Source organism: Blastomyces dermatitidis (genome assembly GCF_000003525.1).
Source record: "Blastomyces dermatitidis ER-3 genomic scaffold supercont1.5, whole genome shotgun sequence".
NCBI lineage: Eukaryota > Fungi > Ascomycota > Eurotiomycetes > Onygenales > Ajellomycetaceae > Blastomyces > Blastomyces dermatitidis.
In genome coordinates, this window is record NW_025544778.1 from 3137679 (window position 1) to 3151179 (window position 13501).

Consider the following 13501-nt stretch of genomic DNA (forward strand, 5'->3'; position numbering starts at 1 on the left):
CTCCAGAAAACAAGCTTGAGATTTTTAGAAACAACTTCTTCTCTTAACCCCTCTCATAGAATAAACTATTATACATGCCATCATACCTCTCGCATACGGTATGCTATTTAAAGTGTCATGGGTTTTTTTTATTTCTCTTCTTTTTTTTTATTTTTGGCTGAAATATTAGCTCTCCCCACTTAAAACATAACTTACCATCTCAGACCGGCGAATGCGGCCTCACAATGCCGCTTTGCAGGACTTCTACCCTTCCCAGTGCCCTCTTCAACATGGTACGTGAATGCGCATTCATGCCAGTGACTCGTTTCTCGACACTATGTCGCGCTAGACCCCACCTCCACTCCAACCGACTTCGTCCGCACCTCACCTCCAGAAACTCCTCAACTTCCTCACGTCGTATAACCATCCCCCCACCATTTCCCATAACGCCCTCGTGCCCGGAACCAACATGTCCCTGTGCGCCAACTCCAAAAATGCCCCAGGGCCTGGAGATTGACCACGAGCGCGACCTCAATGGCACCATGGCGCCGTATTCGCAGCAGGTGCTTATCTTGACCGGGCAGCGTGACTGGAGGAGTAGGATTGAGGAAGACGGGGTGGATGAGGGCTGGGGAATGTTAGGGAGGGGCTTAAAGGGGCTCATTGGGAGAGGAGGAAGGTATGCTGATGTGAGTACGGAGTATACCGGTTTGATATAGGGCCCTATTGTCTGTTACGGGTGGTCCGGGAACACCGCGTCACCAACTCCCCGGTCTTGATTGCTGGATTCCCATGCCAGGAATGATGGAACCGAGATGTTGCAAAAAGGATTTCTCTACGAGGCTTCGCTAATTCGAATTTGCGGAAGTAAATAATAGCCATACAACAATATCATGATTACAAATACCTCATTCCGACCATACAACACAACCGCTTCCACCACCACCACCACCCCTACAACCGCTTCCGCCCTCCTATTCCCCTCATTCCGCTACATACCAACAATCCCCCTCGACGAACCCAGCCTAGATGCCTTCGTCCGCGTCTTTCTCCTCCCCACAACCCTCCACCCAGCCCACGACGCGCTCCCTGCCGCCCAGAGGGAGCACATGCGCCGTGTCCCCACCCTCCAACCCTCCCTCTTCCCAGATATGGTGCGGATCCAACACTCCCCCACCATCCTGATATGCGGACACGGCCATCGCGACCAGCGGTGTGGGATCCTGGGCCCGCTTTTGCAGGCTGAGTTCCGGCGCGTCTTGCAGGGGAGAGGGTTCCGTGTCAGTGGCGGCGAGGAAGCTGGCGATGGTGGGTTTGCAGATGATGTTGGGCAGGCGAATGTGGGGCTAATAAGTCATATTGGAGGGCATAAGTATGCGGGGAATGTTATTATTTACCTACCGCCGTCATTGTCGTCGCCGGGTAATGGACAGGGCGGGGCGATGTCATTGGCTGGGAAAGGGATTTGGTATGGAAGAGTTGAGCCGAGACATGTAGAAGGGATTGTTGAAGAGACGGTGTTGGAAGGTCGGGTTATTTCTGAGCATTTTCGCGGTGGGATTGGCGCGGATGGGGAGATTATGAGGCTGTGAGAGGGGTGGAAGGGTAGGTACTGTAGATTAAGATTAATAGATATGATTTAGATTTAGATTCAGATATGGTAGTCATTATTAAAGTCTGAGGAATTGGACATGTATTTTATGGTCACTGGACTCTGGGGCCAATCGTGTCAGGGGGTTGCTTCCCAAGAGTGGGCAGAAATTTCTAATGATTTGGAGATTAGTGCATAGTATAACTTCAAGATGACTGAGTTCTAAAATTGTCGGAACGTTTCCCGTGGTAGTGTCATAGCTTGGGAAAGGGCAGTGCGCCAGGATATCGTGGGGAAGACAACTCTAAGTAGTTATTTGAGTCAACCACACCTCAACACGTTGGCGAAGAAATGAAGTACACCAATGCACATGTATATGTACCGCACAGAGTACATGAACAAATAACAACTCAGGCCACACGATGCTAACCGGCTCAGGAGACTGTGAGGGAAGTTGGTGAGCCGAAGTGGCATAGGGAGCCACTCCGCAGCCAGCGGGTCCAACCTCGTGGCGGTCGGCGAGGTTGTTGATCAGCGCCATTCCTGGCCGGCTAGCACGACGATCATGGTTGCCGAGTTCCACTTGCGGCTCTAAACAAACGCTTTGCTTCAAACTCAGCCTGACAGCAACCTGGAAACCTGTGCGTGCTGTCTGGTCAGTGACACAAAATTCGAAGCATCCTTGTAATCGCATTGCATAAGCTCTCGGATGGCGGTTCCCGCCGATTAAGTTGCGGATTGTTTCCATGTGAAAATTGGATATGTCTGTGTGGAGATCCGTGAGCGCAAGTCGGAATATAGTGTACTCCAAGTTAGTAAGTTACCCGTGAGTGGGACATGAGAAAATCAACACACCTTGACAATTTGCTCAAACAGCCCGTTATGGCTATGAATGATTATCTCGCATGCTTTTTCGTCACTGCTGCCTTTAACTCCCCTCTTTACACTGTCGTGAAAGAGTAACGAAATCCTATTACTGACCAAAACTAGATTTTGGATCCGGAATGCCATACCACCTCTTCCTCCCTGGTAAATAGACAGCTGAGACTTTCTATGCTTCTCATATGTTAGCGCACAGGTCCCGGAAGCTACAAATGTTTTTAGGTCCATGTTCCCTGTATTTTAGACCTGATCATGCTTGAAAATTTCAAAATCAAGGCTTTCGTTGATGCATGTCTTCAAGATTATGACAATGATCATACACTGAGTCAATATCATTTTCTAGAAAATCCAATGACCAGCCTTTGTATCAACTCATCCTATCAAACTGAATCCCTTCCCTCCTGTATCTATCAGTAGAGTAGCTGCTAGCTCGGAGTAGTTGTAGGTGGTGGAGAAGAGGGGACGAGGGTATATGGAACATGTTGAGTCAAGCTTCGCTTAAATGATGTCGAGCACCAAACCTGTGAGACCTACCAGAAGCGAAAGGTCAAACCGACGGGGCATCCATGAATAGCTCAGCGCCATCGTTGTATAACTCTCGGTGATGTTCAGTTAGGGTTTCGTCAGTAAAACCTCAGATAGCAAGGGGAATACCCTAATCCCAAAGCAGCCTAGCGTATCTCCGAATTTCACCCTTACCAGAGCTCGGAGATTCTGTTACTTACGGATAAACAATCAAGTCAACGGAATTGCGGGCCACATCGCCAAATCACACTCGTTTTAAATGGCCTGACGGTGATTTTCTAGGAAGAGGGTGATATGGGGACACGACGTCGATCCAAATGAATTTCCGGCATGCAACCCTCGCCCAGCAATGGGGTCGATACCTCTTCTCTGGGCTCCGTGCCCGTCCCGCGATTCGCGCTTCATCGACCGCCTCGCGGAGACTAGATCTGTTGGCAGTGGACAGAAAATGGAAAGACAAATGGCGGAGTGATCCTACATCTGAATTGGTGAATAACCATGGCAAGGAAAAGGCATATGTCCTCTCAATGTTCCCGTATCCATCGGGCGCATTGCATATGGGCCATGTGCGGGTTTACACCATATCCGACGTATTGGCTCGGTTCAAGCATATGAAAGGATATGATGTGCTACATCCTATGGGGTGGGATGCGTTTGGGCTTCCAGCGGAAAATGCGGCAATCGAGCGGGGAATTGATCCGGCGCGGTGGACCATGCAGAATATCGCCAATATGAAGGAACAGCTGAGGGCGATTGGGGCACGATTTGACTGGGATAGGGTATGATAAATATATACTGTGTTTCGTCAGCTCCTGATGATATAGGATATTCTTGTGAGTATCTGGTTCACTGACGTTTTCAAATTGTTTGCGAGTGCTGTAGGAATTGATGACATGTTCGCCTGAATTCTATAAACATACGCAGCGCATATTCCTTATGTTATATGAAAAAGGGCTGGCGTATCAAGCAAAGGCGTTAGTCAATTACGATCCAGTTGACAAAACAGTTTTAGCAAATGAGCAGGTACGACCATCTTGAATATCCAACAGTATGCCATCTTCTGACACGGTAGGACCAACAGGTTGACGCGAATGGATGCTCATGGAGATCTGGAGCGAAAGTGGAAAAGGTCGAGCTCAAGCAATGGTTTTTCCGCATTACAGCTTTCAAGGAAGCATTACTGAAGGACCTTGATTCACTGGCGGCTGGTTGGCCTGAGCGGGTATTGTCGATGCAAAGGCACTGGCTGGGAAAGTCTTTTGGAGCACAAATAAAATTTCTCGTTTCTGCCCCCGATGATAATTACGATATTCAGGTATTCACAACTCGACCAGACACCCTTCATGGGGTTCAGTATCTTGCGTTGTCAATGACTCATCCTTTGGTGGTGAAAATCGCAAGCTCCGACCCTGAGCTGAAATCCTTTCTCGATTCCGCAGTATCTCTCCCACCAGATACAAAAGCGGGTTATCGCTTGCCGGGCGTCTTGGCTGTCAACCCCCTTAGCTCGGTTGAGGCAAATCCTTCGCTACAGGCTTCAATTCCGGTTTACGTTGCTCCGTATGTTTTAGGGGAGTACGGCGACGGCGCGGTCATGGGTGTACCCGGCCATGATTCTCGAGATTTTGCATTTTGGAACGAAAACTCAGAATCCCAGCCGGTGTCTTTTGTTGTTAAGCAAAAGCCATCACAACCAAGTGAACCAGCAGAATTACCAGAGGCGCAACTGAAGCCATTTACCGGCCATGGTATTTTAGCTGATACCTGCGGGTCTTACAGTGGCATGTCATCTGAAGAGGGTGGTAGAAAAATAGTCGAAGACTTGAAAAGTCAAGGCAATTTTGCAGACGTCGCAGAAAGTTGGCGGCTTAGGGACTGGTTAGTCAGTCGGCAGCGGTACTGGGGAGCCCCTATCCCTATTATCCATTGCCATTCATGTGGCCCAGTTCCCATTCCGAAAGATCAGCTCCCTGTTGAACTACCAGTCATTGAAGGTGCAGGCTTGAGAGGTAGTCACGGAAATCCACTTGAGTCAGCTGAAGAATGGCTTCACACTTATTGCCCTAGCTGCGGTAAGGCTGCTAAAAGGGATACTGACACAATGGACACGTTTGTCGACTCTTCATGGTACTTCCTGCGATTCCTTGACCCGGCGAACCCAACAGAACCATTTTCCCCATCCCATGCCCATCCCGTCGATATTTATATCGGAGGCATTGAGCACGCAATCTTGCACCTACTATACGCGCGGTTTATATATAAATTTCTAGCTACTTCCGAATTGTTTCCCAAGGAGTTGCCAGGCCCCGCGGGGGTTACAGAACCTTTCCTGAAGTTGCTATCACAGGGAATGGTTCATGGCAAGACATACTCTGACCCCTCTACAGGCCGCTTCCTCCGGCCATCGGAGGTTGACATATCCAATCCCGACGCTCCGCTGATCAAGAGCACTCAGACCACCCCAAATGTATCTTTTGAAAAGATGTCGAAAAGCAAATATAATGGGGTGGACCCGACCACTTGCATCGATACCTATGGTTCTGACGCAGTCCGCGCACATATTCTATTTTCTGCCCCTGTCAGCGAAGTTCTTGAGTGGGACGAATCTAAAATCGTTGGCATGGAACGGTGGTTCAACCGCCTGTGGCGCGTTGTATTAGATTCCCGCATTTCATTGGAAGGCCATTCGTTTCTGAGCGCTGAATCTTTCAAGTCCCTGAATGACATCAGACTACCGGACTTAAGTAAGATATCCGACGATGAATCCGCGATCCTACTTGTAGCGCACGATGCGATTACATCAGTTTCCCAGTGTCTCGATGGGATGCCCTACGGTCTAAACACGGTGATATCGAACCTGACCAAATTTACAAATTCCCTGGCGTCATCGCCACTACCAACCACGGCATCATCGCCAACCTCACAAACTATCCTCTACACAGCGCTATCTTCTCTCCTCCGACTTCTAGCCCCTATAACCCCAGCACTCGCCTCTGAATGCTGGGAACACCTCCATAGCTCAAACCCAAACACCTCCACTACGCCTTCATCCGCCAAAACAGTCCCGTCGATTTTTTCTTCACCTTGGCCTGCTCCACTCCTCTCGCCACCCGAGGTTCAAGCACTTCGCGCTCGCGGCGGCAAAACCGTCGCAGTGCAAGTAAATGGAAAACTTCGCTTCAGCACAACTATACCTGCTCCACCTGGCAGTGACTCTGCGTCGAAAAAGGTTTCTTCGGATGAAGAAAAGGCCTGGATTCTGTCACATCTTCTGGAAACAGACGAAGGAAAATTGTGGCTGAAGGAGAGGAATGATTGGGATAAGAGGAAACGAGTTATTGTCGTTGGTGGTGGGAGAGTTATCAACGTGGTGTTCTGATCGGGCTGTTTGAGCTGATTTTGCCTTTACGATGGCTTTGCTATCTCTTCACTGTGGACAGGAAACTAACTGGCTCCACCCCGAGGAGGGTCTGCCTTTTTATTTTTTATTTTTTTTATTTTTTTTATTTTATTTTTATTTTTTCAATATTTTCTTGGAGACCACAGAGCGGCAGGTTTGGATAATGCCCCATGACTATATTGTTGTGTAAGGAGTATTCGTGTATAATATATTATGACTTGTTGGGGGTGGAAACCAACCCATCATTCCCTAGTCCCCTCGGCTTTTTTTTTTCTCTCCCATCTCATGTATAACTACGTATATAGATATAGAATCATTTATTCCATGTGAACTTTTCTCTCTCGTTCATTTTATTTTATACGAATACTGTTCGAACGAATATATCTGTCCGGACGCGGAGAGCTTACCAGCGCGCATGGTTTCATATCAATAAGGCGATTTCAAAAGCCTCGATGTGTATGGTTTCGTTCTACGTATCAATAGCTCGAGTTTTTATTGTTCCCCACTTTCCCACCCGCTGTGTAGTGTCCGTGTTCAGACGCCTGATAGGACGGTACTTGTATTCAGCCTACAGTTACCTATATGTAACCAGGAAAATGAATTGAGTTTAGAGTACAACAATGAACTGCACCGGGTTTCTTTATGTTGCCTCCTGTCCGCTGAGCTGTGTAAGGCGCAAGTTCTAACAGCTAGGTGTGGAATAAGTCCTAAAGATTATAGAAAGTGAATGTACATGTACATCACTTCCATTTTGTTTCGGGACAGTTCACAAATGGATTTTAGCAATATTGTTGAAAAAAAACAATAATTTCTTACAACTCTCTGCATTTCTCAATTTCATGTTTCCTCCCATGTTTGTTGGGATATGTAGCATGGTGAAGAAAACGGAGCTCACGGGTCGAAGTGTACATAATAATATAAATAAAGGGAATAAAAGAGCACAGTTGGGGGGGGGGGATTAGCTGGAGACGGGGAGGGCCATGAATGAAGAGGCGCATAGTGGATATATTCTGTGATACATAATACATGAAAATAGAAGCGACTAGGTTGGTACTGTACGTAAGGGAAGGGGGTATATTTCGTCAAGTGTGTTGGTTATGAAATGGGTGGCGGAGGGTGGCGGAGGGTGCTGCGTTATAAAGAAATCGTGCGGGCATGCTTAAGAAAAAAAAGGAGAGAGAGACAAATGATAAAAATATGACGGTGATGTGGGATAGCCTTATGCCATTGTTGCCGGCATTTCTTGAAAATTTTTGAATTGAGCAACCAAACACAACATCTTAATAAAGGAAAGTCAACAGGGGGAATAGTAAAGCAGGCAGAATTCTCCAGGAAGAGTGAACCTGGCTCAGCAGGCCTAGTAATAAATGGTAGATGCAAGAGTTGATAACCGCAATAAGATACGCGGTATTGTCGTGAAGTAATGTAGGTTTATTTTAGATGTGCCTGATGGGGTACGGCTGAGGGGTCAATGATTCAACCGTGGGGTCTCTAGGTAGAGAGTTCATTTTGGGTTCGAGATTTGGGATTCGGCCAATATATGAATGGCAATTGTGGAATTGTGGCTTCATTCAACGCATACTAAATCCAATGAGCAGGCTGTTTGAAGGTTTGGTCTGGTAGGAGGGATAGTCGGCCAGGACGCGGCCATGTGGACTGCGACGGAGTAGGAAATGTAGACGGGGATTGGGCTAAAGGGGACCGTTCGTTCTGAGCATAGCTGTCTCCCTTAAAAATCAGGAGCGGTGCGGGTGGAAGGACATCTTTTTTGCTGGTTGAGGCTTCCTGTATTCTCGTTACAAGTGTCTGCCTGGAATACAATGGAGGGCTAATTCCAAGTCCAGGTGGGTTTTGCCTCAACGGGGATACTCGGGCAAGGTAACCGCTATTCTGGTTTACAGAGGGTGCGGTCAGAGACCCGGTTAAAGGCCCTAGCTCTTTCTGTGAGCCTTTAGATCTTGCGACTCCAGGACTGCGGTTTTCGATGGGCGACGAACGAATGGGTGTTCCAGTCTGAATGGGAACATTACCCAAGCTCGTCGTTGATGAGTTGTGGTTTTTAATATGGGCGGGTAGTGCAATGTTGCTTAGTCGAAGGCCAATCTGCACTGTGGCTGCACTCCCATCAGAGGAGAAGCGTCGATGGCGGGCGTATGATGGTCGAGGTGGAGCTAGAATATCTTCGTGGCTATCGTCAGAGTTCAGAACAAATCGTCTTGTGTTGCGGGAGGAGGCTTTGGTGGGGAAAAAAGAATAGCCCGACGGTTTTCCGGAATGTAAGACCAGTGGATGTGGCGTCGAGATTGGGTTGAATGGAGCTGGCTTAGGGTTCTTCGTTTTTAGAAACCTTGGCTCTTCGAGGTCATCTTCGACGCCAGCGAGAAAGTCTTTTTTCTCGAGGTATGATTCGCGTCGGTTCTCACAAATAATAGGTTGGTTGATTTCTGGTATTAGAGCACGTTCTGTGGAATCATGGCGTTTTGAACGCTTCTTCAACCAAGTCGAGGCCACTGGGCCGATCATTATGTTCCTTCCATTTGCACAAAAGAGGAGGTAAATAAAGGCATAGACAATGCCAAATAAATTCAAAGCTATAGAGCCCATCAACAGCGAAAAGTTGCTCACGCCTCGCAAAAAAGTAGCCTGTATCCAGAAAGGAAGAACCAAAGTCTTTTTGTTGTTAGACAAATAGATGCACATTATAAGAGAGGAAGTGTATTGATGCACTTACAAAGATGATAGTCGTGCCAGCCAGGTAATAGACAATACTGCTTTTGGCAATTCTATCCTGAGTGTCAAGCTTTGCCGTCCTCCATAGTTTCACTGATAAAATGGCTCCGTTCACGATAAACAAGACAATCAGACCTATTGTCAAGGCTAGACCGATATCAGACCAGCGCGTGGTCCATTGTAATAGAGTTGCCAAGCACCTGTCATTTTCCCTCTGCCTAATTTTGGAAGGTATCCATGTCAACAGAAGCATAATAGTTACGACCACCCAGCAAATCAACGAACTCCTTCGCCCAGTAACAGCAGATTGAAAGGACCGAAAACTTTGATAGACTGCGTTCGCAGTAAATGTCAATACAACGTAGCCGATAATCCACGCAGCTGCCAAGCAAGAATTAGTTTTGTGCCTCAAAACCTTCCAGAATAACAATAGCTACCTGTCCAAGTAATTTGTGAAGAAGCTAAACATCCGTCTGCAGATACGTTTTGGAGACCCGTGCTTTGAACACCTATCAATATCGAACTTTGTAAAATCGACGCAAACGAAAACATTAATGGAATAATATTGGTGGGAGGGACGTGACGTAAAAATTCGAAGCGTCTCCTGAACATTCTACATGAGCATAATCAGTCTGTAGGGGGGGGAGAGTCAAAGTTCAGAGTTCCTAACCTGATCCGGCGTCGATGGGCTCCCTTTGATAACTGCCAGCTACCATATATTATGCTCAGTATCACGAAAGTCGAGGCTGTCACGCTGAATGAAGCCGTAATGATAATAGAAGCGCGGCTCTGAATATTGAATTTCAAAAATATGAAAGTAGCCAAATTATTCGCGAAAATATTGCTTCTTCCAGGTTCTCCGCCAGAATTGGCTCCATTGCTGAACTGGTTCATCGGATTTCCCAACCAATCGCTAAGACCATTCCCAAGGTCATCTTGCTGATCACCAGAATATACCGGCTGTCGCATGCCAATGTTCCGATTCGCCAGCTTGGGACCGTTGGAGAGAATAGATGGCAACCAAATAAACGATAAAGAGATATCCAGCTATGGAGTCGTAGGAGCGACAAAGTGGAAAGAATAAAGAAGGACAGGATGAAAATCAAGAAAAGATGGGGGGAAAACAGTGAACTTAGTTGAAGATAGGTTCAGTGATTCTGAGGGCTGAGATTACCAGGGCCTTCTCACAATAGTGGCTTCAGATCCTGGTCACCTGCCAAAGAACATACTTCCGTAGGAATCCAACCTCTCCTGATCATGGTAAGAGGGGGATAAACTAGAAATGGGGGACAGAAGTTAACACATCGAACTACCAGAAGGTTATGACAAGTTCTCTCCTGCACTCCAGCGCTATTACGCATGCATGTCAAACTTTGGTGAGTCTGGAGGCCATAAGGCTTTGAGCTCCCTGATTAATGGCATTTCTCAAGCACACACAGTTTCAGCACGAGTTTGCTGGATACCAATCTATAGAATTCGGAATAGTCCCGCTAACATGGGGGTAGTTCTAGGTCAGAGCGCAGCTACCCCTGGGGATATCATCCTGGGTTAGAAATCATTCCAAATGCATCCAAAGAAGATATGAAATAGATGCATCCTCAGGGGCGAATCCGAGTAGAGGTGTCTAAACCAGACATGTTCGGCGTATTGGGAATTGTGAAAACAAGAATTAAATCCTTGGGATCGTCTGGAAGGATACTCCATTACCTATGTGGGCAGAAGGGAAAGATCTTGCTCCTCAAGCTTGTCGCCGTCACAATTATTCATGCGGGATGAAACTGCATCTGTTGAAGCAACGTTGGAGGTTTGAAGTTAAGGTTGATGACACTAAACCCAAATAGGAAGTTTGTAGCTAGCCCTAATAAGATCGGATAATCTGGGCCACTTCAATTTCTGTTCTTGACGCTTTGACTGTAGAAGGGACAGCAACCTAGAGCCATAAACTCACGTTTACCTACCTGCTCTGGCCGAGCCATCCAACCATTTTCACAATATCAACCCCTTTAGTAACTTAGGAGCGCTGGTTCAGATGCCGTAGTTATAACAGTCATCCAGGCTTCAAACCAAGCCCTAGTCGGAAAAATAAATATTGCAGCCTTTCTGCTCTCACAGTGGAAAAATATCGTGAAAGTCGCTGTTCTGGTAGACGATTCTTCAATCTTTCATTTAGTTCAAGGTCTTCCTTTGTTTAACAGTAGCATCTCACTTGTACTCAGCGCTTCTACGATCTCTGAGGAAAGCTTTTTATCTCTATATGGAATTAATTGATCTTCATAAGTTAATACCTCCTTTCAGGTAGAGAGACCCTACGCTTCAATACATTTGTCCACTCATACCCAGGTTTGACAATAGCAGGAGATAGTATCTCTTCTCGAGCCTGGAAGACCACACTTTGCGAGTCGATAACACCCACCCTTGCTGTTATCTCCTTCAGAAGGATTCAACGGTTTCAGATATTTCCATAGGGCCAATGAAGCCAGAGCCTAGATGCATCACTCTAATATTAATTCCAATTTTCACTCATTGAAACAGAAAGAAAAATACTAAATATTATTTACAAACTGAAAAATAACCAGCAAAAAAAAAGAATTGATTATTGTCGATCTGTACTGGAGGGTGGAAAGGTGTCTAACGCTTTTGGACGAAGTAGAGAAACCATAGACGTTGCAATGCTAGCCAGCTTATCACTTCCCAGGCCCAAACTGGTAATATTGTGGAGTTGACGAATGTCTAGATCCCGATGTTCCAACCACGCTGCAATATAGTCCTCAAGTTTTGCCTTTTCTCTCTCAGGAGCTTGGGAAGAAGATGGACTGGGTGATTGAATCTCATGTAGCAACTCTGAGAGAGCAATAGGGTCTTCGACGGATACATCGAAGGGGGTTGGATAGGGTCGTGATCCTTCAGTACATAGGAGAACGGCAACTGTAGACGGGTCGAGTGGTCGGACGCTGCCCAAGCGACGCAGAGCAGCTATGCCAGCTGCACCACAGGGTCCAGCTCGTATATTCTGTGACTCCAAATACCGAACCGCTTGATGTGCTTCGAAATCAGAGATGGTCACGCTAACGTCGACACCAGCTTGGAGGATTGGCCATGCGGTCGAAGAAACAGTGCCACAATCCAAGCCATTCATGATCGTACGCGAGGTATCGAGTGGAACACATTTCCCTAGCCTCAGGCTTTTGTGTAGGCACGCCGCTGTGTCAGGTTCAACGACCATTACAGTACTCTGGTGGCCTGGTGACTTGAAATGAGAAACGACGGCCTCTGCGAGAGACCCGACCCCCACAGGGGTGACAACCATCGTTGGTTTGACATTTTTTCCCCCGAGCTGGGAATCGATTTCGTGGAGCATAGTAGAGTATCCCTCTATGATCCACGGAGGGATTTCCTCGTAACCGTCAAAAGCAGTGTCTTGAATGAGAAGTCCACCAGACACAGAACTGGCAGCTTCCGAAGCCAGTCGAACCGCCTTGTCGTAAGTACCGGAAACTGAGATCACTTTGGCTCCTTCGTTAGATATCAGCGTTTTTGTAGCTTCGTCCAGTAATGCAGGGACGTAAATCCTCGCTTGAATCCGTAGCAACTTTGCCATGAATGCAACAGCTCTTCCATGATTCCCGTCAGTGGCTGCGTACAAAGTAATTGATTGTTCTCTAGCTGTGTCTGAAAGGTCCGCCAGGCTAGTCTCAGGGGAAACGTTAGTCTTTGCCACAATTGCGCGAAATGTTCCCCATGATGCGCCTAGGATTTTGAAAGATGGAAGACACAAGCGATCGCTTTCATCTTTGACATAGATTCCTGTAATCCCCAGCTCCCGAGCAAGATCATTAAGAGGGACAAGCGGGGTCCGGCTATAGTGGGGTAGAGATTGATGGAATTTCAACGCGTTATTGGAAGGTGTATTTCCACTGGTTTTCTCGACTGTTGGATTGAAATAAATTTGCCGGCGATGAGTAGACATGTTGTTAATTTTGTTTGGTTTTGTGAATGTGATCTTGGTTGGGAGGATACTTGCTGGAAAATCAACAAGGATGGATTGCTCGGTAACTAACTAACTATTTAATTGAGCACTTCAAAGTAACTTAACCTAGCGGCATGCGGATACCACGACCACACCAACAGACGCTGCGTACCTCTAAATAATGGAAGATGCGGATTTCTACAAACGTACCTTTTGGCATAGGCCTTGAAGAACACTGTCACTCAGGCCACATTAATTCTCATACAGAGAAAACAAGGGTGAAAAACTGTCACTTGCAGCATTGGCACTGCATGGCCTAGCCCTCGTATTCTCAGTTCAATTTTTCTTTCTTTCTTGATTCAAGTTTGTTCCAGCTTTCATTACTTGGAACATTGCATTAGTAGTACTATTTTATTCGCCATGTATT

The 13501-nt window shown here is 46.8% G+C and overlaps 5 protein-coding genes across 5 annotated transcripts; 2 read left to right on the plus strand and 3 right to left on the minus strand.

Moving 5' to 3' along the window:
* The first annotated feature begins 1 nt into the window (after window position 1).
* On the plus strand, window positions 2-2115 carry BDCG_05298 (uncharacterized protein). Its single transcript, XM_045420969.1, has 2 exons — window positions 2-668; window positions 858-2115. Exons 1-2 carry the CDS (start codon window positions 225-227, stop codon window positions 1569-1571), a joined length of 1158 nt encoding a protein of 385 aa, XP_045276951.1. The 5' UTR covers window positions 2-224; the 3' UTR covers window positions 1572-2115.
* Window positions 1875-3043, minus strand: BDCG_05299 (uncharacterized protein; the record flags this gene model as incomplete). Its single annotated transcript, XM_045420970.1, has 2 exons — window positions 2426-3043; window positions 1875-2335 (listed from the first exon to the last, which is right to left on the minus strand). The coding sequence occupies exon 2, from the start codon at window positions 2316-2318 to the stop codon at window positions 1875-1877; it is 444 nt and encodes a 147-aa protein (XP_045276952.1). The 5' UTR covers window positions 2319-2335; window positions 2426-3043.
* A 144-nt stretch (window positions 3044-3187) lies between these two features.
* Window positions 3188-7008, plus strand: BDCG_05300 (leucyl-tRNA synthetase). The gene is made up of 3 exons (XM_045420971.1): window positions 3188-3756; window positions 3860-4000; window positions 4059-7008. Exons 1-3 carry the CDS (start codon window positions 3295-3297, stop codon window positions 6354-6356), a joined length of 2901 nt encoding a protein of 966 aa, XP_045276953.1. The 5' UTR covers window positions 3188-3294; the 3' UTR covers window positions 6357-7008.
* On the minus strand, window positions 6827-10886 carry BDCG_05301 (uncharacterized protein). Its single transcript, XM_045420972.1, has 4 exons — window positions 9778-10886; window positions 9545-9711; window positions 9109-9488; window positions 6827-9047 (listed from the first exon to the last, which is right to left on the minus strand). Exons 1-4 carry the CDS (start codon window positions 10074-10076, stop codon window positions 7959-7961), a joined length of 1935 nt encoding a protein of 644 aa, XP_045276954.1. The 5' UTR covers window positions 10077-10886; the 3' UTR covers window positions 6827-7958.
* Window positions 10887-11334: 448 nt separating this feature from the next.
* On the minus strand, window positions 11335-13420 carry BDCG_05302 (diaminopropionate ammonia-lyase). Its single transcript, XM_045420973.1, has 2 exons — window positions 13285-13420; window positions 11335-13164 (listed from the first exon to the last, which is right to left on the minus strand). Exon 2 carries the CDS (start codon window positions 13072-13074, stop codon window positions 11701-11703), a length of 1374 nt encoding a protein of 457 aa, XP_045276955.1. The 5' UTR covers window positions 13075-13164; window positions 13285-13420; the 3' UTR covers window positions 11335-11700.
* Between the last annotated feature and the right edge of the window lie 81 nt (window positions 13421-13501).

Excerpts from the sequence above, each read along its gene's own strand:
- BDCG_05301 (XM_045420972.1), bottom strand. The coding sequence starts at position 10,076 with ATGCGACAGCCGGTATATTCTGGTGATCAGCAAGATGACCTTGGGAAT. Across the intron at positions 9,489-9,544 it reads TTCACAAATTACTTGGACAG|CTGCGTGGATTATCGGCTAC; the intron begins GTAGCTATTGTT and ends CTTGCTTGGCAG. Across the intron at positions 9,048-9,108 it reads CTGGCACGACTATCATCTTT|ACTTTGGTTCTTCCTTTCTG; the intron begins GTAAGTGCATCA and ends AACAACAAAAAG.
- BDCG_05300 (XM_045420971.1), top strand. The coding sequence starts at position 3,295 with ATGAATTTCCGGCATGCAACCCTCGCCCAGCAATGGGGTCGATACCTC. Across the intron at positions 3,757-3,859 it reads CACGATTTGACTGGGATAGG|GAATTGATGACATGTTCGCC; the intron begins GTATGATAAATA and ends CGAGTGCTGTAG. Across the intron at positions 4,001-4,058 it reads CAGTTTTAGCAAATGAGCAG|GTTGACGCGAATGGATGCTC; the intron begins GTACGACCATCT and ends TAGGACCAACAG.
- BDCG_05298 (XM_045420969.1), top strand. The coding sequence starts at position 225 with ATGCCGCTTTGCAGGACTTCTACCCTTCCCAGTGCCCTCTTCAACATG. Across the intron at positions 669-857 it reads GAGGAGGAAGGTATGCTGAT|CCATACAACAATATCATGAT; the intron begins GTGAGTACGGAG and ends AGTAAATAATAG.
- BDCG_05302 (XM_045420973.1), bottom strand. The coding sequence starts at position 13,074 with ATGTCTACTCATCGCCGGCAAATTTATTTCAATCCAACAGTCGAGAAA.